At 56.0% G+C, this 26,845-nt stretch overlaps 1 protein-coding gene across 1 annotated transcript; it reads right to left on the bottom strand.

Annotated features, from left to right (window-relative positions):
• Window positions 1-449: 449 nt before the first annotated feature.
• Window positions 450-21,638, bottom strand: LOC142053811 (1-phosphatidylinositol 4,5-bisphosphate phosphodiesterase gamma-1-like). The gene is made up of 32 exons (XM_075085957.1): window positions 20,709-21,638; window positions 14,365-14,514; window positions 14,162-14,255; window positions 14,018-14,065; window positions 13,300-13,384; window positions 13,088-13,168; window positions 12,962-12,996; window positions 11,621-11,693; window positions 11,407-11,508; window positions 11,209-11,327; window positions 11,022-11,107; window positions 10,714-10,834; window positions 10,432-10,600; window positions 10,026-10,145; window positions 9,713-9,820; window positions 9,395-9,582; window positions 8,990-9,190; window positions 8,731-8,850; window positions 8,213-8,396; window positions 7,818-7,895; window positions 6,557-6,660; window positions 6,238-6,334; window positions 5,134-5,200; window positions 4,528-4,691; window positions 4,309-4,405; window positions 3,954-4,178; window positions 3,494-3,642; window positions 2,569-2,683; window positions 2,169-2,330; window positions 1,880-1,968; window positions 1,573-1,757; window positions 450-1,485 (listed from the first exon to the last, which is right to left on the bottom strand). Exons 1-32 carry the CDS (start codon window positions 20,926-20,928, stop codon window positions 1,434-1,436), a joined length of 3,888 nt encoding a protein of 1,295 aa, XP_074942058.1. The 5' UTR covers window positions 20,929-21,638; the 3' UTR covers window positions 450-1,433.
• Between the last annotated feature and the right edge of the window lie 5,207 nt (window positions 21,639-26,845).

Genomic DNA, 26,845 nt, shown 5'->3' with positions numbered 1-26,845 from the left:
CCTGCATCCCCATAGCTGTGTGTCCCAATGGCCCGATGTTCCTGTGTCCCCATAGCTGTGTCCCAATGGTCCTGTGTCCCTATAACCCTGTGTCCTGCACCCCCATGGTGCTGTGTCCATTGTCACTGTGACCCCACACGCCTGTGCCCTGTGTGCCCCTGGCCCTCTGCCTCATACCCTGCGTCCCCTGGCCCTGTGCCGTGTCCCGTGTCCCATATCTCCTCCCTGGGTGGCCCTGCCCACCGCAGCACACACATCCCAGCCCCAAAACCACGCACCACTGGGTGTCCCCACTGCCGCTGGGACACATCAAGGGAACATGGGTGACACATTGAGGTCAGGGGACCAGGACCACTGAGCCACTGCCCTGGGGACATCACACCCCCCAGGGACATTGGTGCTGTGGGCAGAGCGGGGGGGGACACCAGACCACAGCAATGGAGTATAAATATTGGCTAAATAGATTTATTTTCATACAAAGAATACACAGATTCCCCCCGCCGGGATGCCCCGATCCTGGGGGACACCCCCAGATGTCCCCAGCCACCACCTTGCCGGGCACCACCTCTGTTGGCTTTACTGGCAGGATCTGTCCCTGTCCCCAGGGTTTGGCGCCAACACTGGTGTCACCTCGGGGATATCCCTGTCCCCTCTGTGGCCACCTTGGTGCCCACGTGTCCGCGCAGTGCCCACTCGGGGCACCCTGTCACTGGCCACCCTGCCCTGTTGGGCACCTCCAGACCTGCTCCCCTGCTTTCTCATGCCCGTCCCAGGGGCATCTCTGGACATTTTGGGGTACCCCCCGTGCCCTAATACTGCGGCTGGTACAGACCGCACACACACCCCCCGCCCCCCCGCCGTATGTACACGCTGGATAAAAGAAGAAAATACAGATATTTATAGCAGGGGGACAAAATGCCCCCCTAGCCCCACCCCAAAGTGTCCCCTGTGTCCCCATTCTGGTGCTTCACTGCCAGCCAGTCCTGTCCCGTCCCCAGGATGGAGGTGGCCAGTCCTGCCCCATCCTGGGCCAGCTGGGCGCTTGTGCCTCAGTTTCCCCATTGGTTGTGGGGCTTATCGCCCCTCCCCACCGTGGGGTGGTGGGACACGGAGGACATGGGGTGAAGAGAAGCTACGGTGGCCACCCTGTGGGGACAAGGACGCGGCCACCAGCTCCAGAGAACATGGGACGAAGCTGGAGGTGCTCCAGATTTATGCCAGAGCATGCCACCTCCTGCCTCACCCCAATGGAGAAACGTCACAGGCAGAGCTACCCAAAGCCCCCTTTTGGCCCCAGATTTGTCACACCGCTATCGCCCAGCCCCACACATGGGGAGGGGTGTCCTGATCTGGCCACCCCACCTCCCTTTGCAGCAGGAGAGGAGGTGGATGGGGGGGTCAGCAGCGGGCTGGCGGGCTCATATCCATCCAGCTCAGCTGCGTTTGGTGACCATTTGCCGGTCCCTCTTCTTCTTCTCCATCAACCTGATGGGGAGCAAAGTGGTGGCCTTAGGGACCCTTAGGGACCCTTCTGAAAGGGACCTCCTGAAGGCAAGGGGAAGGGACACTCACTTGCGGTTGCGGACTTCAGTGAGCTCCATGAGCCGCTCCTGGGCCGCCCGTAACTCGTCGAGGCGCTGCTGGTAGCGGGAGTCACAGCCGTTGGTGCGCTCATAGCTGGAGACCTGGCTGGAGAGCTCGCTGGCGCGGTCCCGTAGCTGCTGGATGGATGAGTAGAGGTTCTCCTCATCTTCCTCCTGCGCTGACACAAGGGTATGAGGCTGGTGGGGTGGACAGGACACCCCAGCGTGCTGTTCCCTCCCTGCTCCAGCTGGTGAAACTACAGTATGGCGTTCCCCGAGCTGCCCAGTCCACCTGCCTTGGCGTTGATGATCTCGATGTGGATGAGGAGGGCAGCAAGTTCCAGGTCCTCGGTGTAGCTGTTCTTCAACGGCACTGACCGGTAGCCTGGACACAACACCATGACACGAGCTCAGCCCCATGGCAGGGTCCAAGCCCCTCGCCATGGCCAGATTCCCAAGATGATGATGATGATGATGATGATGATTGCTGGGGGGCTGGACTAGATGACCTTTAAAGGTCCCTTCCAACCCAAACCATTCTATGATTCTATGATGATGATGATGGTGCGGATGGCAGGACCATACCTGTTTTGAGGCCCTTGACGGGAAAGGTGGCTTGTGCCAAGAAGTTGGGGTCGCTGAACATGTCCTCCTCGTACACTACAAAGCGGAGGAAGGCAAACTCGGGGTTGTTGATGTCGAAGACAAACTGCTTGAAGAGCCAGACGGGGTTGAAGCCATTGTCGGCTGGGGGGCGAGGAGAGAGCGGGGAGGGTCAGAGAGGGGCTAGATGCATGGACAACCCTGGCATGGCACCAGCACATTAGTGGGAGATGCCTGTCCTCTTCACTCCTCCACAAAACCCAACCCCATTGCCCACATGTCCAAGAGGAACCCAAAGGGCACAGTTAGGGTTGTCCTGGTGTCCCCGCCTGTCCCCAGGGCACCGGGGTTGGGTGGGAATGTCACCTGCATGGAGCCTCACCTACGACATCCGTCTTGTTCTTGCTGTTGTCGTACTCAGAGCCGCACACCTCCACCTCCACAAAGGGGCAGACAATGCTCCTCCCATTCTTGGGTAGGTGCCGGGCACCGAGGATCTGCAGGAGGAAGAGGAAGGTGAGGTCTGGCTACATCAAATTATAGAATCATAGAATGGTATAGATGAGGAAGGAGTCTGTGGGACAACCCCATAGCTTGGCTGTTTTAGAATCACAGAAAGGGTTTGGGTTAGAAGGGACCTCCACGGGTCATCCAGTCCAACCCCCCTGCCACTAGCAGGAACATCTTCCATTCCACTAGATCAGGTTGCTCAGAGCCCCATCCAGCCTGACCTGGAATGTTTCCAGGGATGGGGCACCTCCCACCTCTCTGGGCGACCTGGGCCAGTGTCTCACCACCCTCAGCGTAAAAAAGAAGGCACGTTTTGGGCTTGCCAAAAGCTTTATGGCCATAATTAGCCACACAACACAGTATTTATGACCTTGAACTGGCTTTAGCATGATTGTAGCCGTATCTGCCAAATTGTTTAAAAAAACCTTTGCTGGATTCATGCCGTGCTCAAGAGTCAGGTGCCTACAAACCAACCTGTCCCAGCTCTAACACTGAAATTACCCAAGGGTTGGGTAAGGTGCTTCTGGGCTTGTTTTAGCTGCTTCACCCTCCACCTCGCTCTTGCTCAGGTTGGACTCAGCTCTGTGCAATTTTGGGGTTCTCCCCTGGGAAAAATGATGCCGCAAGCCGAGAAAGACCAACAAAACGAAGAGATCATGGGGAAATGATCCCCATGGAGCAAATATGGGGTGGTAACATGTAAAAACCACCCCCAGTTGACCCAAAACAGAGGAAGAAGCAAGCCCCCATCTTGATGGGCACCACCTCAGGGTGGACTTGCTGTCCTTGCCACTTGCCTGCAGCTGCACAGTGATGGGCTCCACGATCTTCAGGCTGTTCTTGTCAAAGGGGTCGAATGTCTCGTCCCTCATGATGTCAGGCTGCAGGACGTAGCCGCTGCGGCCGCCGAGCATGAAAAGCGCCTGGTTCAGCTGCATTGGCTTGTCTGTGGCCATGGGGACAGAGCAGTTTTCAGCTGCGGGGCTCAGGGACTCCCTGAGGTCCCTGGGCAGCAGGTCCTACCCTGGCAACTCCCCTGCTAAGACCCCCAACCCTAGTTGGAGAAGGGATGCAGCTGGGTTTTGCATGAAGCACCCAGAAATTGCATGGAGATGTCCCCATCAGGATGAGGACAAAGGTTGGAGAGAACATCCAAACCACCTCCAGCAATAGGATCCAGGACAGAACCAGCAAGGATGGGATTTTGGGGTGACCTGTAGTGATGAGCCCAGCAGCCACCCCAGGAGCCAGATTTACCAGGTGTTTGGAAGTTGAGGGCCACAAGCTGGCTACCACAGATCCACATGGGCAAAGGGTCGTAGTTGGAGGAGTCCAGACGTTGCCCTTTGGGGTAGATGCGGCTGAGCTGGCGCCGGTTGTACTGCAGGAACTTCTTGCCCTTGCTGCGGTTGGCATACTTCTCCGCCTTGGTCTCCGGGAAGGAGGACATGTCCCGGTAGCATGCCTTGTCTGTGCCAATCTCTGAAAGCACCAAGGTGACCATCAGCGGAGGACATAGGGCTCTGCAGTGGCCAACAGGTTGGTCTGCCATGGCCACTTGGTTCCTCCCACCCATCTCTTCTCATGCTCATCCCCCTTCTCCAGCTCTTACTGTCCTCATCGAACGGCACCGGGCGGCAATACACAACCAGCTCAGAGAGCTCCAGTGCAATCTTCTTCCTCCGCTCCATGATCTTCCCCTCTTGCATCTGCACAAGGGAAAACAGGAGCTGAAAGTCTTCCCCCAGCTTCATCCTTTGGAGATATTGGGGACCATCCACTGAGGGATGGGACCATCCACCCCCATCCTCTGTACCCTGGTGCCCCTCACCCTGGCATCGGCGTTCTGCGTGGCCTCTCGGATCTTGGCCACCCACTCGCTGAGTTCCTCCTGTGTGTCTGCGGCCACGTCCAGTGACTGGGCTGCGTGGGACATCTGCTGGGAATGGATGGTGAAGACAAATGGTTTGGAGCTCCTCCCGTCTTTGGAGATAACTATAAGGACATCAGAGGGGGGCTTTACTTGAAGACATTCCCAATGGATGGCTCTGTGGAGCAAACAAAACCTCAGCGGTCCCACTCCCGGGTGCCCACCAGCCCTCCCTGGCACCCCACCGGCCATTGGTGTCCTCCTCTTATGAGGGCCCCATTTTTCTAATGAATGGTCTCAGCTTTTCACAACAAAATGCATTTTCCTTTAAGCCAGGGGTAACTATCCCCCAAAGCACACAGACCTCTATATTCCTCCAAATCCCCCCAAAATCAGCCAAATCCCTCCAAGCCCAGACCCATGTTGCTCCCCGGCACGTTGTGCCAAGCATGAGCCCAACTGGCAGTTGCACAATGAGTTCAGGGAGCCTCAGCTCATGGCACTGAGTTTCAACTTGGGGTGCACGCCATCGCAGCAAGCTCCTGCAGCCGTGGTGGGGACACTCACCAACGTGGCAGGACGGCACATCGATGAAGCCCTTCAAAAAGTTCCCCAGGGGGCTGTTTTCCGACGACTGCAAGAGAGGAAGTAAAGGGGGGTGATGGGGGGCAGCTGTGCGGGGGCAAGCCCAGTGCCCAATCAGTTTGGCAGCCTCCCTCCAGCCCTCTGAATTACAGAATCACACAATGGTGGGGGTTGGAAGAGACCTCTGGAGATCATCTTGTCCAACCCCTGCTAGAGCAGGCACACCCAGAGCAGGGGGCACAGGACCACGTGGTTTCAAACCCAAGGCGGGGTTTGAATGTCTCCAGGGAAGGGACCCCACAGCCTCTCTGAGAAGCCTGTGCCACTGCTCTGCCACCCGCACAGGGAAGAAGGTTTTCCTCATATTCAGGTGAAACTTCTTGTGTTCCAACTTGTGCCCATTGACCCTCGTCCTGTCGTTGGGCACCACTGAAAATGTCCGGCCCCCTCCTCTTGACACCCACCCTTCGGATATTTCTAAGTATTGATAAGATTCCCCCCTCAGTCTTCCCTTCTCCAGGCTGAACAAAACCAAGTCTCTCAGCCTTTCCTCATAAGGGAGATGCTCCAGTCCCCTGATCATCTTGGTAGCTCTCCGATGGACTTGCTCAAGCAGTTCCCTGGCCTTCTTGAATTGTGGGGCCCAAAACTGGACACAACACTCCAGATGAGGCCTCACTAGGGCAGAGTAGAGGGGGAGGATAACCTCCCTCGCCCTGCTGGCCACACTGCTTTTAATGCAGCCCAGGACACCGTTGGCCTTCTTGGCCACAAGGGCACAGTGCTGGCTCAGGGTCAGATTGGCCAAGTCCTAGCAATGCTGGCTCAGGGTCAAATTGGCCAAGTCCTAGCAAAAGCAGAGAAAAACCACCCTCTTGGCATGTTCTGCTCTGCAGTCAAGCATCACTCAGCCTCCGGATAAGGGTCCAAGCTGGAGCAGGATCATGTGCATCCCTCAGCCTCTGGGTCCAGGCTGGAGTGGGGCAGGGAGCATCCCCCAGCCTCCAGATTAGGGTCCAGGCTGGTGCAAGGCTGGGAGCGTCTCGGGCAGCCTCAGTCCCAGGTGCAAGGGGACATGGCACTCACGGCCTCATCCTGCTCCTGTGCCTGCGTGCTGACGATCTCCTCCACGTAGTTGGCCGGGAACCACAGTTGCTTCTTGCCCCCGTAGTCCCCCCGCCACCTGCAAGGGGTGAGAGGATCAAGGCAAGCGGACCAATTCGGGGGGGTATAGGGGTGTTCATGCTGCATGCAGTGTGTTGGGGAGCGGTCGGAGAAGGGGTGGGGGGACAGAAAAGGAGGCAGTTAAAACCCACCATGGGACGACCTGCAGGATAACCCAGGGTGTCCCCTTCATCCCCCACCCACGGCAACGCCCACCCAGGGGCCACCCAACCACCCTCACCAGCCGCCGTCCTGCTTGTCGACATTGTGGATGATGGCCTGCTTGCAGAACGACAACTCGTCCTCCCGTTGCGCTTTGTAGTCGTAGAGAGCCTTCACCGTGCACTGGGCCACCAGGAAGAGGGACACGTGTCACCACCCAGCGCCAGCGAGGCTGGCAGGCAGTTCTGTCTGCTCAGCCCTTCTTCTTGAGGCCCCACAGTGGACCATGGGGGCTCCTGAGGGTCTGACACCCCAAATGATATCCCCAAATCTCCTACACCAGCAGTGAGACATGTTAGAGGGGACAGGAGGGCTGAAGATGCCTGAGGTCCCGTGGGACCACCACGTTCAGCGCAAAGTGAGTTCTTCTGGGTCCCCCAGTGGTTTCTCCTGGTGCACTAAAGGGGTTATTCCCCTAATATTCCCATGCTCCCTGGAAAAAAACTCTTTGGATTAAGCTTTCCTGAGTCTGGTCTTTGCCTGCCTGTCCATGCCTGGACCATGGGATGGTAGGATCACAGGTATGGGACCTTGGTGCTCCAGTCCAGCCTCCACCAGGGTCAGCTCCAAGACCAGCCCAGTCCCAAAAACCTCTAAGGATGGAGGTTAGGTGAGATCTGAGACCGGCCCAGCCCCCAAAACCTCCAAGGGTGGAGATGGGATGACATCCAAAACCATCCTGGTCCCAAAAATCTCTGAGGATAGGGACTGGGACAGCTCCAAGACAAGCCCAGTCCCAAAAATCTCTGAGAATGGAGACTGGGTCAGCTCTTAAGACCAGCCTGCTCCCAAAAACCTTTGAGGATGGAGCTTGGATCAGTCCTGAGACCAGCCAGTCCCAAACACCCCCAAAAATGAGGACTGGGTCAGCTTCAAGACCAGGTCAGTTCTAAAAACCTCTGAGGATGGAGATGGCACCACCTGGGAACTGACCCTAAACCTGCTCTTTCAGGGTTCCCCACTGCAAAGGGATCCATGGGGGTTTCCTTGCTGTTGGGGCAAACTTGCGCCAGGTCCTTGCTCCAGGCTGGGCTCTCTCCAGTCCTGTCCCCCCACCACGCAGTTGCTGGAGCTTGGACTGTCCCCAAGTGATGGTGATGTGGGAAGGGTCCAGCTCCAGCATCGCTTGAGGGTCAGAAAAATGCAGCAAAATGTCACCAATTCTCAGGTCAGCGGTGGGAGGTGTGGTGGGTCTGGCGGGGGATCACCCAGGAGCCCCAGCACTAGAATCAGTGTCCCACCACCCTGCACCTCCCAGGGACACAAGCTCAGCCCCTTACCCTGGCCATTGGCATCTTGTTGGCCTCTACGTAGAAGTGGGGGGTCCGCACCTCGTACAGGGCTCCATAGTCCAGCTCCTGCAAGGAGAGACGCCTGAGTGGGTCACTCGGATGCAGACAGGAGCTACAAGGGGACATGGTGGGAGCTGGGCCACCACATGTGACTGAGAGGAGATTGAGAGGGACATAATATCCCTTTGCATCTCATCAGCAGGGAATTATGGTGGAGCTATAACCATGGGCAATGGCTGCAGAATGGGCTTGGACAGTTGTGGTTGGGCTTCACCCAAGAGGCTAGAGGAGACCTTCCCACCATGGTAGAGCTGGAGATGGGGCTTGGTTGCCCATGGCACAGAGCCCCCATCCCCACCATCCCCACTGCTGGGAGCACTCACGGTGGTGCCCATCTTCTCCAGGGTCTCCTCGTTGATAGGGTAGCGCAGCTTCATCTTGCGGTAGAGTGGATGCTTCTCGTAGTAGCTGACGAGGTCCACGAGGCTCTCAAACTCAGCCGAGCTGCCCAGCATGAAGAGCCGACCTTCCTGCTGGATGCGGCAGTGCTTGATCTTCCCCTCTGCCCTGGGGCCAAGAGAGCCAGGGGGCATATGTGAGGGGTGGCTGGACCCTGGCTTCATGATGAGGATGGGCAGGAGGCGATGCCCTACCTCAGTAGGGATGACACTGGGGTGACCGCCCTGAGGACCTGGCTCTCCCATCACTGCAGCTAGGGGGTTCCCCCCACCATGACAGCATCATGCATCCCACTGTGTCACCCTCCTGACCAACAGCAAATCCCTGCCACCCAACGTGGAGTCAGAACAGACATGAGCCAGGCAGTTCTCAGCTTGGCCAGCAATGTGGGCACCACGGCAGAATCTGACGGGCCTTGAGGCACTGGGGTGGCCACACTCACCGGAAGGAGATGGCGTAGGAGCTGGGTTCACTACGTTTGCGCACCAGGAAGGCTCCGTCCCGTGGGACCCGCATCAGCATGTGCTCGGCCTGCAGGCGCGTCAAGCTGGCATGGTACCACCTGGCCGGGCAGAGAAGGGAGGTGGTGGGCTGGTGCCGGCATCCCCACATCCTGGGGGGCACTCAAGACCTGACACCAAGGATGGAGGAGGCTGTTGGACCCAGGGGACCACGGGAATGGGGATGGGGACTGTCCTCACTCTTTGCTCTCATGGGCATTGGGTTGGGGGACTGGGTCCGTGAGGCGCATCTCAAACTCGTTGCAGCGGAGCGGCACCTCGCGGTAGTGACAAATGAGGCTGTAGAGGCTGTCGAAGACCAGGTTGTCCGTCAGGTAGAACTTGGTGGCGCCGGCCTCCTGCCGTGAGTGGATCCGGCAGTGCTGCACCCGGCTGGACCTCCTGCCGCGGTGGTGGAGGGAAGTCAGGGGTGAGTCAATTCAGGTCCATGTCCCCACCATCCTGCGCTTAGGGGTCCACATGCCATGCAAAAAGGCGGTGATTCTCCCCAAAAACACCATTCCAGCAACCAAACCAGGGGTTGGCTGGAGGGCCAATCACCAGCTCAGGGAGGGTGGGATCCTGCCTCCCCCACGGGCCTCCTACCAGAAGGAGAGGGTGTAGTCGCCCACAAAGGTCTCGCTCTCGCGCACCAGGAATGTGCCGTCCTTGCCACCTGTCTCAGTGCAGTACTCGTGCAGCAGCTTCTCGGCGATCTGCCGCCCATCGCGGCCACCTCCCAGCTTCCCATGGAACCACTTCTCCGTGAAGTGCAGCTCGTTGTTGTTGAACTCCTGCAAGTTCACCCCAAAACGGCAGAGACACCCGGGGGTGAGCATCCCCTTTCAACCAGAGCACTGCCACCCTCTCCCCCTTCTCATGGAGTCCTCCCTAACCCACGGGTGCATCCTGCTCCACATGTACCTCCTTCTGCTCCACCTCCTCCTCGTCCTCGTTGAACTGGTAGCGGGATGTCTCCTCCGAGTAGTAGATCTTGTTGCTCGTCAGGACGAAATAATGGGGGCTCCAGGTCTGGGAGGGAGGAAGAGCATCACTGGGGCAGGGAGGATGATGGCATGGAGGGATGGAGCTTTGAGACCCCTGTTTCTGTCCCCTCCCATCCCCAACAGCATTGCATGGAGACACCATACCCCATGCCCAACCCAAACCCTGATGCTCATCCCCAGCTAACAGACCCTGCTCAGCCCCTGGCTGCCATCAGCAGGGAGAATCTTACGTGGTCAATGGGGTCTTCAAGGTAGAGGATGCCATTCTTGATGGAGTTGCTGATGTCGTTCTCTGAGTAACTGGCGGTGGAGACCTCCTCGTACAGGTTCCCTTCGACCAGTTTCTTGTGCTGGGGACAGCCCGGGCAGGAGAGCTCAGTGGTGGGCATGGTGTCCCCATCATGCTGAGGTCCCACCCCTTGGGCCACGCTTGGGCTCCTACAGGTCCCCCTCCACCACCCCCTGTTCCCCTTGACCACCTCTTGCAGTAGGATGTCTCTCTGATGTCTTGCTGTGTGTGTACAGAGAGATACTGCTCTTGAGTCCCAAGATGGGGGATAATCACCATCCTTCCCAGCCCAACATGGTCCTTGTCCCTCCAACAAAAAGGAGCTTTGGGGTGGCACCCTCACACACCTTGATTAGGATCTTCTTCTTGAGCTGGGTGGGTGAGGGCAGCTCGTCGGCATTGATGTCCACCGGCTTGGTAAGTAGCATGTCCCCAAAGACCTTCTTGAAGTGAGAGGCCATGTTTCTTTGTTGGACAATGCTGCAGTGGTCTTCGATGGAGAGGATGATGGGGAACCTGGAGGAAGCAGGTGAGAATGCGCTTGGGACAAAGGCAAAGGAGAGTGGAATTCGGACAGGGGTTGCCTGCCTGTCCCAGAATTGGGGTGTCGCTGTGGGGCTGGGGCTTACTCAGAGGTGACGAATGCATGCTCCTTGATGGTGTGCAGCACATCCAGGAACTTGATCTTGGAGGTGAGCGTGTGGCCATGGTAGATGATGGGAAGATCGTCTGGGCCATCCCAGCAGTCCACTGAGTGGGGAGACACCTCAGTTAATGCATGCTGGTCACCGACTGCGTACCAGAGACCATCGTTTTGGTCCCCCAAAGGACATGGAAGACCCTCCGACACAGTGCCATGGGATGGGTGTAGGGGATGGCCTGTCTGGTGGACCATGGGGTGCTGGGAGGGACTGAGCTGGGTGCTGGGAGGACTCACGCTCGATGCAGCGGCAGCCCATGCGCAGGCAGCGGGCGTACGCCTCCAGGGAGGACTCACTGGAGAACTGGTCCCCTGTCAGGTACCTGCAGAGGAGCAAAAGGGACCATCAGCAGTCAAGACTGCCCTGGCCAGGGGTGATGGGATGCTTATGGGTGTCCTCAAGGAGAGCCCACCCTGTCCTTACGTGTTATGGGAAGAGGAGATCCAGTACTGGGACAGGGGGTGGTTCATCTCCTCAGGCACCACGCGCTCATACTTGGCATCCATCACCATGTTCTCCTTGGAGAAGAGGTATGTGAGGAACTAGGGGGGAAACAGAGAGGTCAGAGCCTGCCAGGGCTGGGGAGACACCCCTGGGTGGGTGCCACATGGGGCCACCCACCTCATCCAGCTGGAAGGAGGGGTCCGATGCCTCATTGGAGCCCTCCTTGAGGTAGCTGCACATGTAGTCCCGCACCATGCCCACATCGCTGGCCCAGGGTTCCTGGGGTGCAAACACAGCTGCTGTTACGGGGTGAATGGGGCTAGGGCATCCCATTGGGGTCGCCGAGGTTGGGACAGAGAGGGATGCCACAGGGGTCCCTAAGGGCACCCACCTTCTGGTCATGCAGCAGGAACTTCTGGAAGTCGTAAAGGGAGATTTGGCACAGCTCAGGGCGGTCCACGTTCCTGGGACATGGAGCAGCCATCAGTGAGGACCGGGAGCAGGAGTTGGGGTAGACCCCATGAGGGAGTTGAGGTTGCCAGCATCCACCTGCAGCTCAGATCCCCAGTGCTCCCCACTCCTGCCTCCACTCCTGCCAGCTGCAGCAGCTGGCAAGGGGCTCGGGGTAAGCACAGGCCATGGGGGTGCAAGGGGCACCTCGAGCTGTTGGATGCTGCTAGAGCAAACACTCCCAGTGTCACCCTGCGACTTAGAAGAGGTGGGCACAGAGCCAGAGTATGCAGCAGTGCCCGAGGATACAGAGAGGAGGGCAGGGTAGCATGTCCCTACATCCCTGGCACCCATCCCTACCCTCATCACTGCTCCCATCCCCACTCAGAATCACAGAATTACAGAATGGTGGGGGTTAGAAGGGACCTCTGGAGGTCATCTTGTCCAACCCCCCTGCTTGAGCAGGTACATCTACAGGAGGGGGCACAGGACCGCATCCAGGCGGAGTTTGAATGTCTCCAGGGAAGGGACTCCACAGCCTCTCTGGGCAGCCCGTGCCACTTCTCTGCTACCCTTACAGGAAAGAAGGTTTTCCTCATATTCAGGTGGAACTTCTTGTGTTCCAACTTGTGCCCATTGACCCTTGTCCTGTTGTTGGGCACCGCTGAAAAGAGTCCGGCCCCATCCTCCTGACACCCACCCTTCAGATATTTCTAAGTATTGATAAGATTCCCCCCTCAGTCTTCTCTTCTCCAGGCTGAACAAAACCAAGTCTCTCAGCCTTTCCTGATAAGGGAGATGCTCCAGTCCCCTGATCATCTTGGTAGCTCTCCGATGGACTTGCTCAAGCAGTTCCCTGGCCTTCTTGAATTGTGGGGCCCAAAACTGGACACAACACTCCAGATGAGGCCTCACTAGGGCAGAGTACAGGGGGAGGATAACCTCCCTCGCCCTGCTGGACATACTCCTTTTAATGTAGCCCAGGACACCATTGGCCTTCTTGGCCACAAAGGCACAGTGCTGGCATCCCTGCTCCTATCCCTACTCCCATCCCCATACCCACCCCTACTCACATCCCTGCTCCCAGGGCCACCATCCCCACCATCCCTTCCACCCTCTTGGCCTGCCCTGAAGGTGGGAGATGCTCTGAGGCCGCGCACACTGCTCAGACCCTCTGCTCTCCTCTGACTCTGCCCCATAGCCTGGCTGCGTTGCCCACCCGATGGATTGGACCCTTGGTGGCTTGGTCAGGGGCGGAGCCACTGGGCTCCCGGGTACTCACCGCAAGGGGAAGGAGAGCTCCAGCTGCTCGATGACCTGCAAGGCAAAGGAGGGGAGTGGGCTTAGCTGGCCGGGAGCACACCATACCGGGTGGGGGATGCTTGTGAGGACAAGCTGTGTCTCTTACCGATTTCTGCGCATCAAACATAAGGTTTTTGTAGAATTGGATGAAGTGGGAGAAAGTCATCTCATTCCTGGCTTCCACCTCCTACCAGAGAAGGTGTTGCATGAGAGTGGGCCATCCAATCAGTGCCAGTGACATTGGGGCTAGCTCCAGCCCAGCTATGGGGGCTCAAAGACCCTCTCCCTGCATAGCTGGGGTGCCTGGGGGTTTCTTACCAAGAGCTTGTCCCGCAGGAACCTCATGTTGGGGACACGGTAGTTCACCTGGGGCAGCATGGCCTTCAGGTCCTTCACTGTGATGCTGCAGGAGGGTGAGCCAGTGTCAGGGCACTGGCCAGACCCCACAGAGGATGGATAACACCCAGATGGGTCTCAGCTCCCAACATCGAGGATCCCACCCCAAATCCTGGTGCCAGTGTGGTCCCTGGCATCTGGGTCCCACTCTACCCAGCTGTGGAACCCCACAGTGGCACAGGACCCCTAATTACACAGGGTCTGGCACGAGTGTGAGCAGAGGGTCAAGGAGAGGGAGCATGTCCAAGAACTAGTAGGGCACTCTAAGCCATCATCCCATCTGGAGTTGATGCCCATCCTCATAATCCAAATTCACTTGATTTGGATTTTTTCCTGACTTGGGGAGATGTTTAAGGGCTGCATTAATGGTCCAGCCCCTCTTGGCACTGGTGGAAATGCAGCAGTGGGCGTGGGGGCATCAGGGTCCCCATAGACCCTACAGCAGCAAGGAGGAGACCTACGCTTAAGTCTTTGATTTTTGGTGCCTTCAAGAACCACAAATAACCCGGTACTACCTTGGCCCAGAAACCCCGCTCCCAGCCTGGCTCAGCCTCCAGATTTGGGGTGCAACTGGGGGATATGGCCTTGTCCAGCCAAACCCACTGGCCACGTCCCAGCGTGGGGCTGTGCTTGTGCTCACCTGCCTTCCCGTGACCGGTCCATCCCATCAAACTGTTTCCGCAGCCACCTGGGAAGGAAGGGATGGACTGATGGTGCTCAGCTCCAGGGGGGACCAAACCCAGGGGGGTTTCATCGCCCAGGCCCCTAGATGGTCATTCCTCACCTCTCAATCTGCAGTGGGGTCTGGGCTTTCTGGGTGTCCACCACCAGCCAGTTGAGACCTGTTATCCACATGTTGATGTCCTCCTCGCAGAAAGCTGGAGGAGGAAGAGGAGTGTGGTGAGGCTGGGATGAGGGAAATGGGATGCTGGAGAAGGTGTGAGAGCCCAAGGGTGGCTGCGGGGAGTGGGAAGGCAGCCCACGCACCAGCCACGCTGAGAGTCCTCAGCCTGAAGTCCATCCCATAGAGGATGATGAAGCACATGGTGAAGTCGAGCTTGCGAGCATCCTCGGGGTAACGCTCGAAGTCCCGCGAGTTCTTCCCCAGGCGGATCTCTTTGATTTCCCGAATGTCGACTATGGAGAGAGAGGGACATAAGCCTGTTCCCTGCCACCCTGCCACCGCAGACCCATTTGCAGGGCTTGGGGAGGCTGCAGGAGGTGGGACTTCCAGGAGACCACATGCCCTCTGGGGACTGTTGTCCCCAGGATGGGGTGTCCCCACTGAATCATAGAATCATATAATCATTTAGATTGGAAAAGACCTCTAAGATAATCAAGTCCAACCAACAACCCAACACCACCATGCCTCATAAACCATGCTCTGAAGTGCCACATCTACATGGTTTTTGAACACCTCCAGGGATGGTGACTCTACCACCTCTCTGGGCAGCCTCTTCCAATGCTTGACCACTCTTTCAGGAAAGACATTTTTCCTAATATCCAATCTAAACCTCCCCTGACACAGCTTGAGGCCATTTTCTCTTGGGACTTGGGAGAAGAGACCAACACCCACCTCACTACAGCCCCCTTTCAGGCAGTTGCAGAGAGTGATAAGGTCTCCCCTCAGCCTCCTCTTCTCCAGCCTAAACAAATGCAGTTCCCTCAACCTTTCCTCATAAGACCTGCTCTCCAGACCCACTGCTCATGGGTTGTAATGGCATTGGGGGTGCCATGGCCATCTGTCCTACAGGGAGATATGTCCCCACAGCCCTGCAGTGACATGTCCACTAGTTCAATGACACCATGGCTTTGCATTTCCTTCAGGGAGCTGTGTCCCCAGAACGAGGTGTCCCCATGACACTGCCCATTGGTGTATGATGGCTTTATGGGTTTTGGGTCCATGTGTCCTCCAGCGAACCACGTCCCCACGATGAGATGTCCCTGCAGCAGCTGCATGAGAGCACCATAGGTGCCATGGCTAAGTGTCCCCCAGGGAATTGGGTGTCCCTGCAGCACTGATCCCAGGTGTGTGAATGCACCATGGGTGCCATGGCCGTGTGTCCTCAAGGGAACCGTGTCCTCAGGATGGGGTGTCCCTGCAGCACTACTGAAGGTACATGACAGAACCATGGGGGCCATCACCATGTGTCCTCCAGGGAGTGGTGCCCCCAGGATGGGGTGTCTCTGCAGCACTGCCCCCACATGTGGGATGGCACCTCACTCCTGTGAGTCCTCCAGGGACTCGTGTCCCCAGGATGTTGCATCCCCACAGTGCTGCCCACCAGTTTCCTGGCTTTGTGGGTGCCACATGTCCTCCAGGCTCAGCCTGCCCCATCCCAATGAGCACATGTCCAGCCACCCCTCCCCTGCCTTCTCCTCCCCAAGACAGACCCTGCTCCAGGGCAGGCTGAGCTCATCTTTTAATTGAAGACATCTGCCCAAAGGTGGCAATTTGGAGCCCGGGCAGCCCGGACCACAGGGCGTTTCTTTCCTGCCGTGCTACTCTCTTATTATCTCGCTATATAAAACCCCGCCGGTGGCAGGAGGGCTGGGTTTCCGGACCGCGGTCTTCCTCACCGCTATGCTGCCGGGTGAGATTTCCAACCCCTGGTTTTGCCAAGCAGACGTGTCCCACTGGGAGCAGAAAAATAATATGATGATATTAGTAATAATACCCAAAGTTGTTCTCGATACCATGAGCATCACCCCTGCACAGCTTTGCCCTCCAGGGCTGAGGCGCCGGCACCGGAAAGGGCTTTGTGTGGCGGAGGGCGGCCGGACCACCACGCCAGGGTATTGTCCTGCCGAGGAAATGGGTCATTTCCCGGGGAATTTCCAGCCTGGCTGTGTTTCCGATGCAGTGGTGGGGAAGGGTGCAGGCGTGCTGGTGCCTCGACAGAAACCCTCAGCCTAATCCAAAGGGGATAAATAAAACACAAACATGGGAGGAATAAGGGATGGGGGAGAAATCAGGCTGATTAAGCAAGAAAAGAGGTGCAGAATAGTTTTACTTGGCAGAAAAGCCCTGGAAAACACTGGAGGCTTTATCCAGCCTTCCGTCACTGGATGACCACAAGCCAAATTTCACGACTGGGGTGGGATTTTAGCACACGTGATACGCAGGAGGTCTGCACCCCTGCATTTGCTTTGTTTTGAGACTAGATGTCAAGAAACGAAACCCCCTTGCTGTCTCTGTGCAGCGCCTATGGCTCAGAGCAAACCCACTTTGGTATGAACAGGCAGATATTTGTGGACAAAAACAGGTTTATAGGATAAAAACAAGCTGCTCATCCCCAAACCTGCCCATACACAAGGCACTGGAGAGGGGTGAAAAGCCAGTGGCTACTGGGGTTCTGCCAACAAGTCACAATGCAGCCATTCCCCTGATTTAGGGTTGCCAGGATTTGGTCTTGGACCCAACCTCTGTGCACTGCCAATAATCACAGAATCACAGAATGGTTCGGGTTGGAAGGGACCTTTAGAGGTCCTCTAAACCAACCCCCCTGCAACAAGCAGGGACATCTTCAACTAGATCAGGTTGCTCAGAGCCCCGTCCAACATGAACTTGAATGTTGCCAGGAATGGGGCATCGACCACCTCTCGGGGCAACCTGGGCCAGGGTTTCACCACACCCAGCGTAAAACATTTCTTCCTTAGATCTTGTCTGAATCTCCCCTCTTTCAATTTAAAACCATTAACCCTTGTCCTATCACTGGAGTTTGTCCACATCTTTCTTATCAGACCCTTTAGGTACTGAAAGGTCACAAGAAGGTCTCCCTGCAGCCTTCTCTTCCCCAGGCTGAACAACCCCAACTCTCGCAGCCTCTCTCCACACCAGAGGGGTTCCAGCCCTCGCACCATTTCCGTGTCCCTCCTCCGGACCCGCTCCAACAGGTCCGTGTCTGTGCTGTGCTGGGGACCCCAGAGCTGGACGCAGGGCTCCGGGGGGGTCTCACCAGAGTGGAGCAGAAGGGGAGAATCCCCTCCCTCACCCTGCTGGCCCCGCTGCTGGGGATCCAGCCCAGGAGATGGTTGGCTTTCTGGGCTGCGAGCGCACATTGGCAGCCCATGTCCAGTTTTTCCCCCACCAGCCCCCCAAGTCCTTCTCTACAGGGCAAATAGCCCAGCCCCACAAAGAGCCGAGGGAAGAGGGAGCGGCGCAGGGCTTCACAATGCAACGCGGCCGGCGGCTTCCTGGAAACCACATCTGCAGCGGATTTGCAGCGATCATGTCAGAACTATGTCTCCAAACTCCTCCCTGCATTGTCTCAGGGGTCCCAGGCGATTAAAACACTCTGGAAGTCAGTTCCAGCTGTGAAAATCCTTTTTCTCTCCTAATGCAAAGTGAGCAGCATGGTGCAAAGAAGATTTTAAATATAGGGATGGTGGGAAGATGATGTAGGACCAGGGCCTGCCCAGTGGCTTTTAGGGATGCCGGGAGCCTGGGTGTTTTCTTAATGCATTAGGAGAAAAGCAAAGCATAGTGGTCAGAGGGAATGGTTGTGCTGGGAAATCCCACTGGCCTGGGCAGAGCTGCGGTGGCATGAGCCACGTTCCCTCATGTTCGCCTTGGTCACCCCTTCTTGCAGGACACGTGGCAGATCAGACTGTCCTGTGCAAGAGGGATTGGGCAACTGCATCCCCCAGGGTTCCCCATGGTGTCGTGAAGCTGATTTAAAACCTGAAATAAAAGATTTCTGCCTGGTCAGAGGTGTTAAATCCTATCTAGATTTTCTCCTCCCCAAAAAGTCCTATTTCTAATTATTTGGCGTTAGTGAGGCTGTAGGTGTGATCCTAATTAGCTGTCGTTGTGCCAAACCACACCTCCAAAATATTCTTGGGTTTGCCACGCTGCCTTCAACCCTATTTCTTTTAATTTCTTGTAAAGATTCCTTTTGGGCTGTTTTCTGCTAGATTTCATCCTTGCACTGGGGACCAGGGCCTGCCGAGGGCGATGAGCTGGAAACCCTCCAGGATGAGGTTAATTTTGGAGGCGATGCTACAGGCGACCCCATCGGCATCGACACGCGTCCATCGGCTGCTTAACGAAGTGTGTAATTAGCCTGCACGGTGTGGGGCCTCTTGGGGAGAGCCAGGATCGGTGTCATGGCCCTGCCAGTCCGTAACAGAGACATCAGCGCTGTCGGTCATCCCTGTTAATCTCTCTGCAAGCGGGGTGCCTGGTTGAAGCGGGGATTTAAAATGGCTGGGGCAGGCGTGAGGTTGGGCATGGGGTGGGAGCGAGACCCCAGGGATGAATAGGAGATCCTGGTGCTTCCATAAAATTGTGGTGAGTGGAAGGACATGCGAGCACAGAGCAGGGCTGGACCAGGGGGTGAAGATGCTCCAGTCCAGCACCAAGACTGGGATTGTTCCCTCCCAGGGCTGAGGGAAGGGGGTGGTGGGGTTGGATGGCAGGACTGTACCATTTCCAGAGGGATTTTCCTTTTCTTTCCCCCCCATTCTGGATGACCTTGGAGAATGTCCACTCATTCCCATGGGGGGTTTTGGGCCGTCACATGGGAGAAGTCAGATCCCAAGGCATCAGTGGGGAAACTCAGGCAGAGCATTGGGAGCGACCCAAGAACCGAAGCCGGCAGTGCATGGTGCTCCCAAAGAAAAACAAGGAGCCGGAAATGCATTATTTCCGAAAGCAGAAAACAAGATCTTCCCTGTGAGGACCAAAACCACTTCTCAGAAAAATGGGTACTCTTCCTCCCTGCTCATCTCTCCTCCTCCTCCCACAAATCTGCTCCCCCCAAGGGCTGGTGGTGAGTTTTCCTCCCGTGCCCAGTAGGTCTGGACAAGCGCAGATCCTGCTTGTTCCAGTGCTCATCTCCGGGTGCCACCCTTCTTCCCAGCTCAAAGTCTCTCCATGGCTGGTACCCCAGCTTGGGGCTGGCCCCTCTGAGCAGGAATTGAACTTTCCTGGGGATTTTGTTCTACTTTGTGCAAAATTAGTGATGGGTGGTGATTTTTGGGTGGGTGATTGGCGATTTTTGATGACACCCTCTGAGTCCCACCAGGGAAAGGGCACCTGTCATTTCCCAAACCTCCAGGTGGGCTTTGCCATTGTGCAGACAAGATAATACCCCAAAACTGGGTTCCTCCCCACATGGGGATGTGGGATGAGGTGATGGTATAGCTCCATGTCACCCCAACCCCATGTTTTCATCTATTGGCTCTTTTTAGCTCAATTTAAAAGGAGGTGCAAGCCTTGAGGTAATGAGCAATCAGGTAATGAACACCAAGGCATGGAGCCCCACCAATGCCCAACGGTGGGAGTGTGCCCCAACATCCTACTAGCCACCAGCAAATCCACAAATAAGGGTGAATTTTATGGATGTTCCAGCAAGAGTATGTCTGGTGCTGGACGTCAGTGCTACCAGTCCAAACTTTGCATTGATGTCATTAACTCACATCGGGCAGAGTCCAGCTGGACAAGTCCTCTCTGGGCTGTATGGGGCCATCACCATGCTCCATCCCATGCTGCTGCTGGCCCCGGAAGCCTGAGCACCCCATTTTTGGCCTTAAAAGCACCATGAACAGGCAAGGTGGTGGCCAGCTCCTTTACCTCCTTGCCAGGGAGGGTATCGCCAGGGATGAAATGGCAGCAGCTTGAGCCCCACGGCAACTTATGGACCACATGAGCTGGGATAGAGGAGAGTCGCTCAGCCCAGAGGCTTCTGCATTTATATCTCTGGGCATCCTACGATGGCCAGCATCCCACCACAGCAGGGCATCCCACCACAGCAGGGCATCCTACCATGGCAGGGCACCCCACTGCACCCCGGCACCCCACCATGGCCAGAGACCCCACTGTGGTAGGGCATCCAAATATGGCCAGGACCCCATGATGGCCAGGCTACCCACCATGGCCAGGCACGCCACCCCACCGTAGCCAGGCACCCCACTATTTCCAGGCACCCTACCATGACCAGACACCCCACCATGGCTGGGAAGCCCACTGTGGCTGGGCACTCCACCGTGGCACCCCACTATGCCCAGGCACCCCACTGCAGCAGGCACCCTACCACGGCCAGCCACCCCACTGTGGCCACCATACCACTGCAGCCAGGCATCTCACCACAGTAGGACACCCCACCATGGCCAGGCACTGTGCTGCCAGGCACCCCATCGTGGCTGGGCACCCCACGTCCAGTCACCCCGCCGCAGTAGGGCACCCCACAACAGCTAGGCACCCCACAGTCAGGCACCCCACTATTGTAGGACATCCCACCATGGCCAAGCACCCCATGGCCAGGCACCCCACCGTGGCCAGGCACCCCACCGGCACATCCCCAGCCCACAGCGCCGCTGATACTCACTGTCGCCTTCCACCTTCTCGGGTGTCCGGCTCCAGATGATTTGCCGCGTCTCCAACTTCACCTGGAAGGTCCTTCGCTCTGGCCTCTGTGACTTCTTCTGGTAGAACAAGGTGAGGACAGTGCCCATCTCCAGGCAGCGGAGGATCCTGCCCATGTCCCCTGCCTCCATCCTGCTGTCCTCCAGAAAGCCATTGACGCTGTTGAGCCTGGCCACAGACATCTTCACTGCGTGGCCATCGCCCGGCAGAGCCGCAGAGCCGGGGTTGTCTCATGCAGAAGAGGACGAACCAAATAGCCGAAGCCTCCCCAGGGATTTTCTTCTCTTGCCCCGGGCACGGGTTTCCTCTACGGCCGACGTCCCCTTTGCCGCACCACAGCCACGGTACAGAGCTGGACTCAGCAGTGGTGGGGAGGAAAAGGATGGGCTGGAGGTACTGTGACCTTCTTGCCGAGGCTGAATCTGGCCCCGGCGTTGGCATCCAGCGGCGGTAGATGATGTGCAGCACAGGCGGCGATGGCCTTGCGGTTCACAGCCAGGGGGGAGAAAAACCATCCGGCCACCGCAGGATGGCGGGGGCACCTTTGCGGGTGAAGAGGGTGGCGTGGGGAGAAAACCCAGCCAAAAAAAAAGCAAAGTCACCCCAAAACCGATGGTGCTTGCGTTGAGGCGGCAGATCCCCCCCCGGCCTCCAGGCCAAGTGGGGCCGGGGATGGGAGAAGGGTGCGGCGAGGGGGTTCCGAGGGGTGCTCGGCCAGGCTGGGGAGCAGCAGGGTCACGGCAGGGTGGGATGCAGGATGCAGGGTCGGCGTGGTGGTGGTGGGTGGGGAGTAAAGGGGGGGGGGCTCCCACCAGCTGCCCGCCACCCCTCTCCTCCGCTCCTTAATTTTGGGCTGATGAAATGGACGCCCAGAGGAAACTGCAATCACACATGGCCGGAAAGAGATCAGAAAGGAATTTAAAAAAAAAAAAAAAAAAAGCAGGATCTTGGAGAAAGGAAAATCCGAGCAGAGGAAAAGACGGCTGAGGGTGACATCTAGAGGAACTCAAGATGGGGATTGGCTTTGTGGGGGTGCCTCAGGCCCTGCTGCCGGCTGGGGGCATGCCGGGACGGGGATGGGGTCGCCTGGGTGGGAATGTGGTTGTTTGGCAGAAAAAGGTTAAAGATAAGGAAAGCAGCTGCTGTGGCTTTAGCTTCTGGCTGTCCCTGCCGTAATGATGAGCTGGGACCGAAGCCCCATGAGTCGCCAGTACCGAAGTCACTGCTGTTATGAGTTTTGTCCTGCCTCAAATATATGGGAAGGGGCTGGGGACCGCAGCGGGGGAATGAATCACAGCAGGAGAGGGGGGAAGGCAGAGAGGGACAGGGCTTGGCATCGCAGCCCCTGTTTGTCCCTTTGATGGGTGCTAGATGGGCAATGGCATGCTGGTGCTATGGAGGCAGATGCTTTGTGCAGGGATCTAGGTGAAGAGGGGTGTGAGGTGGGACCAGGGGCGCAAGGGGTGGGCAAGGGCTTCTTTCTCAGCCACACGCTTTGAGAATTTGGACCAGGTGGTGATCTTACGGTGCTGGGACTCCTGGAATGTATTGGGGTCTTGGTGATGGAGGCTCAGGTAACTGGAGTCCTGGTGATGGAGGCTCAGCACAGCCAGGGCTCGCCACCAGCCCTGGGAGAGATGACATAGGATCTGTAAAGAACAAGGAGCTGTGCAGACCATTTCAGGCCTAAAATCCCTGAATAAACATTTTACTCATTAAACTCTAAACACGTTTAGAGTTGGCCTAAGCCCTCCAAAATCCTTATCCCTTCCCTAGAGGCTGCCAAGATCCTCCTGGCTTGCAGGTTCTCTCCCTGCTTATGGGAGCCACTAATTTCTCTCCTCCATGGAGAAGTGTTACCTTCATTCTAACTCTTGTCTTGCTGGAAGCACTGCCTTTCCCCCAGCCATATCTGATCTTTCTATCCCAGAGGAGCCCATAGCCCCTCAGTAAAGCAGGAGCACCTCAGTGTTGGACACCAGTCAAGGAAAATGTCCAAGCATTGAGGAGGGTTTAAGGTCAGGAGAAATGTCGCATCCATGTGCGTACCCATCTGAATTGCAGCAACAAGAGCTGAGAAGCAGTGATGGCCCTTCTGGTAGTGGCGTGTACAGACCCACTGGAAACCACTGGGGTCCCCAGTGCCACGGCATGGAGTGTGCTGACGCGTCTTGATGCTCACATGGATGGGGGCCTGCAAATTAAAACAGTTTGTACCTTCACTCCTCCAAAAGTACAGAGGTGGGACTGGTATTTTGGAGCAAAGCACTGTCTCGCCAGGTTCTGCTGGTGCTGTCTCCAATTGATGTTGCAGGGTTGAAGATTTTGGCAACCCAGGCAGGACGTGCCTGTGCAAATCTCATGAAGTTCAACAAGGCCAAATGTGAGGTCCTGCACGTGGGTCAGGAAAATCCCCAGGATCAATACAAACTGGGGGTTTAAGAGATTGAGAGCAGCCCTGAGGAGATGGACTTCGGGGGACTGGTGGGGGAAAAATGGGACACGGGCTGCCAATGTGTGCTCACAGCCCAGAAAGCCAACAGTATCCTGGGCTGCATCCCCAGCAGTGGGGCCAGCAGGGCAAGGGAGGGGATTCTCCCCCTCTGCTCCGCTCTAGGGAGACCCCTCCGGAGCCCTGCGTCCAGCTCTGGGGTCCCCAGCACAGCACAGACACGGACCTGTTGGAGCGGGTCCGGAGGAGGGACACGGAAATGGTGCGAGGGCTGGAACCCCTCTGGTGTGGAGAGAGGCTGCGAGAGTTGGGGTTGCTCAGCTGGAGAAGAGAAGGCTGCGGGGAGACCTTATTGCAGCCTTTCAATATAGGAGAGGGGCTTATAAAAGAGATGATGAGGAAGTTTTTACCAGAGCCTGTAGTGACAGGACAAGGGGCAACAGTTTTAGACTGAAAGAGAGTAGGTTTAGATTGGAGATAGGGAAGAAATGTTTTATGCTGAGGGTGGTGAGACACTGGCCCAGGTTGCCCTGAGAGGTGGTCGATGCCCCATCCCTGGCAACATTCAGGTTCATGTTAGACGGGACCCTGAGCAACCTGATGTAGTGGAAGATGTCCCTGCTCATGGCAGGGGAATTGGACTGGATGAGCTTGAAAGGTCCCTTCCAACCCAAACCATTCTGTGATTCTGTGACTTCTGGGAAGCAGTTTTGTGCCACCTGGCAGTGGATCAGAGAGGACTGGGGCATTTAGGCATTTACCCCCTTAAGGGCTGGTCCCACACTAAGGGCCTTGGCTGATTGGGGAGCAGGAAGAGGTCTCCATCTTTGCACTGGCTGACTGGAAAACTCCCCTTTCCCAAAGAATTAGGGGACAGATGGGGTGAAAATGAAATCCTGAAGGGTTTTCCTTTTCTTTCTTTATTCATGAATTAACTTCTGTTTTCCCCCTTCTCTGAAGCAGAATAAGCTTTTGTTTAAGGCAACAAGCTGCAGAGATACTGGCTTCTTGTGTTTATGTTTTCCATTTCCAGGCAAATCCCATTTTGGAACCCCCTGAACGCTGGTCTGGGAACTGAACATCCCGACCGCAGCAAGCCGTGGTGGACTGAGGATCAGAATAGAAGACTGTTTTTACACAGGGGATTTAACAGCCTGGGTTTGGCTTCTGATGTCCATCCAAAGCACGTGGGCGGAGAAGGAATGCTCTGTTTTCAGTCTGCAATGGAGTCACTGTTTTAATTTTAGCTTCTCCGGAGCAAAGCTGTAAGCAAGCTGTTACCAAAGCAAAGCACCCTACAGAGGCTGGAAGGGGCAGAGGAACTGGAGCCTCTCTGCTTGCCCACACATGGCCCCCATGGGTACTTGGTGGGGCCACCCAAACTGGAGATGTTGAGCACACAAAATCCATGCCTCCCTCTTAAAAACCCCAATGTGACTCATCCGTGCAGGTCAGAGGAGACATTGGGACATCATGGAGCTGCTGGTGCTGAGGCTGGGATGGCAGAGTTGCGCTCAAGGAGGAGCCATGAATTCACCAAAGGACCTTCATTTTGCAAGAGCAAAGCTCCATCAAGAGGAATAAATAAGTCCCCACCAAAACACAGAGGAGCTTCAGTGGGTGCAATTTATGTGTCTGGCAGAAAAAAATGGTCCCAGGAGGAATCAAGCAAGTTGTATTTCCTCTGCAGCTTTCCATGGTTGATAATTACTGTTGGATGTGAACATCAGCCTCTGCTTTGCTTGTGGCTCACCGATGTCCCAGTGGGTCGGTGCTGCCTGCAAAGCTCCCAAGCCCCTGTCAGGAGAGCAACAAGGTCAAAACAAACTCAGAAAGGTCTCAAAAGTTCACCACATTCTTCCTGAGCGTCCTTTCCTCTCTGCCAGAGCTTGCAAAGAAATAGCCGATGCCACTTTTCTGTCAATAGCTGCTGTAAGGTCCAGTGAATGCCACTGCTTAGTCACTAACTCACAACTCAGCGTTTATTGAGGACAGTTTGCTTCCCCTCCTTTTGGTGGTGTTGTGAAAGTCCTGAAGCCTTGTTGTGCCGAAAGGCTTTGCAAATGTTTTTTAGCAATGAACCCCTGAGCAGCAGGTCGTGCAATGTGGGAATGTTGCAACGGCAGCCGGTGTTGCAATGCCGCTGGCCGAGGAGGAGCACAGATCCCTGGCTGGGAGTGCCCTCCATTCAAGCTCCACCAAGCAATGCCAGTCAGCAGCACAGGCTGAACAGGCAAATCATATTTCTAATGCAAACATTTCCAATTTTCATTGTATGGATTTCTTTCATAACCTTTCCAAGCAGGGAAAAGTCCAACCCCAAGCGCTTGGGGAGCAAAGTTCTCCCCCCTTCATAACTGAAGCTGGACCAATATGAGTTTTTTTCATGTGAACAAATATTTATGGAGATGCTGCCATGGTCTTATACTGAGTTGGTCGCACCTGCTGGAAATGAGGCATTCACTGCAAGGGAAACAGCCACAGAAACGGGAGCTGGTGGGGTCCCGTGAGTCACCGTGGTCACAGACACCTCCTCGCTCAGTAAAGGAGAATGCGTTTTGCTCTGGGGTGTCATTAGCCCACAGGATCCCCTGCCCCACAGGCAGAGGACTTTGGACATCATTGGATTAATTGAGGTGTAGCTGCTTTTGCTGCTTAGAAAGGTTTATGGTTTGTGGTCAGTCCTTGCTGCCTCCATGTAATCTCAAATCATCCCAATTACAGCAGGTGAACATGAAGGAAAAAAAAAAAAGGAGGCTTTGCTCTCTGTCCCCGCTTTATATATCTTTGAAAATAATTGCCCTGACTGGGAATGACAGCGATGTGGAAGCACACAGATCGTCGCTCTGATTTCTCCCCTTCCCCAAATACATGTATTTAGGTCTGCGTGTGGCTCATGCACCAGCGGTGAGACTGCAGGCAAGAAAAAGGGCCCGAAAATATACTTCACAGCAGAAAACTAGTGCCCACTTGGTAAATGCCAATGGCTTTTCCTTTAGGATAGTGCAGCACTTTCTTTTCCTGTTACTGACATTTTCCTCTCTGCTTTCCATCTAACCCAAGAGACATCTCCTTCCCTTGGGCCCGCACTCCTGAGTCTTGCTATAATCAGCAAAAATGAAATTCTAGAGTTTGTTTGCCCTTGGGAAGTACTTTTTTCCCCCCTCAGGTTAAAATAGCAAAAACTTTTTGGAGAAGAAGTAACTTTCTTCAGTGGTAAATACCTGCTGAGCTCCTCTTGCAATGGAGGCTGAGCATGTCCGTGGGTTGCTGAACGAGCAGTGCTTGTGTTCTGAATTGCAGCAACACACAGAGCCCAAGATGACTTCTGGAAGGGCTGAAACCAATAAGCTGATGCTCCAGATGGGTTAAAAAGCAAAGTGGGACACAAAAAAGACAAAATAACAGGTTCCTGGATGGTGAGACTGGGAAGAAACACTGCCCAACTACTTGACCATGGGCAGGGAAGTTTATTTGCATGCATGTGCATCTGTGTCAGGTATCCGCTGCACAGCAGGGCTGCAGGGCTGCAGGATACAAGGTGAAATCTTCTTGGAGCCTGAGCTCAGCCCTCTGCTCACATCTTCCATATAAGCCCACTTGGTTCAGGCTCTGGTTCTTAGGATGATTATAGGTGTCTAGTTTCA

Source organism: Phalacrocorax aristotelis, chromosome 2, assembly GCF_949628215.1.
Source record: "Phalacrocorax aristotelis chromosome 2, bGulAri2.1, whole genome shotgun sequence".
In the NCBI taxonomy this organism is placed as follows: domain Eukaryota; kingdom Metazoa; phylum Chordata; class Aves; order Suliformes; family Phalacrocoracidae; genus Phalacrocorax; species Phalacrocorax aristotelis.
Note: the sequence above shows the minus strand (reverse complement) of the source record. Positions and strands in the feature narration are given on the sequence as shown.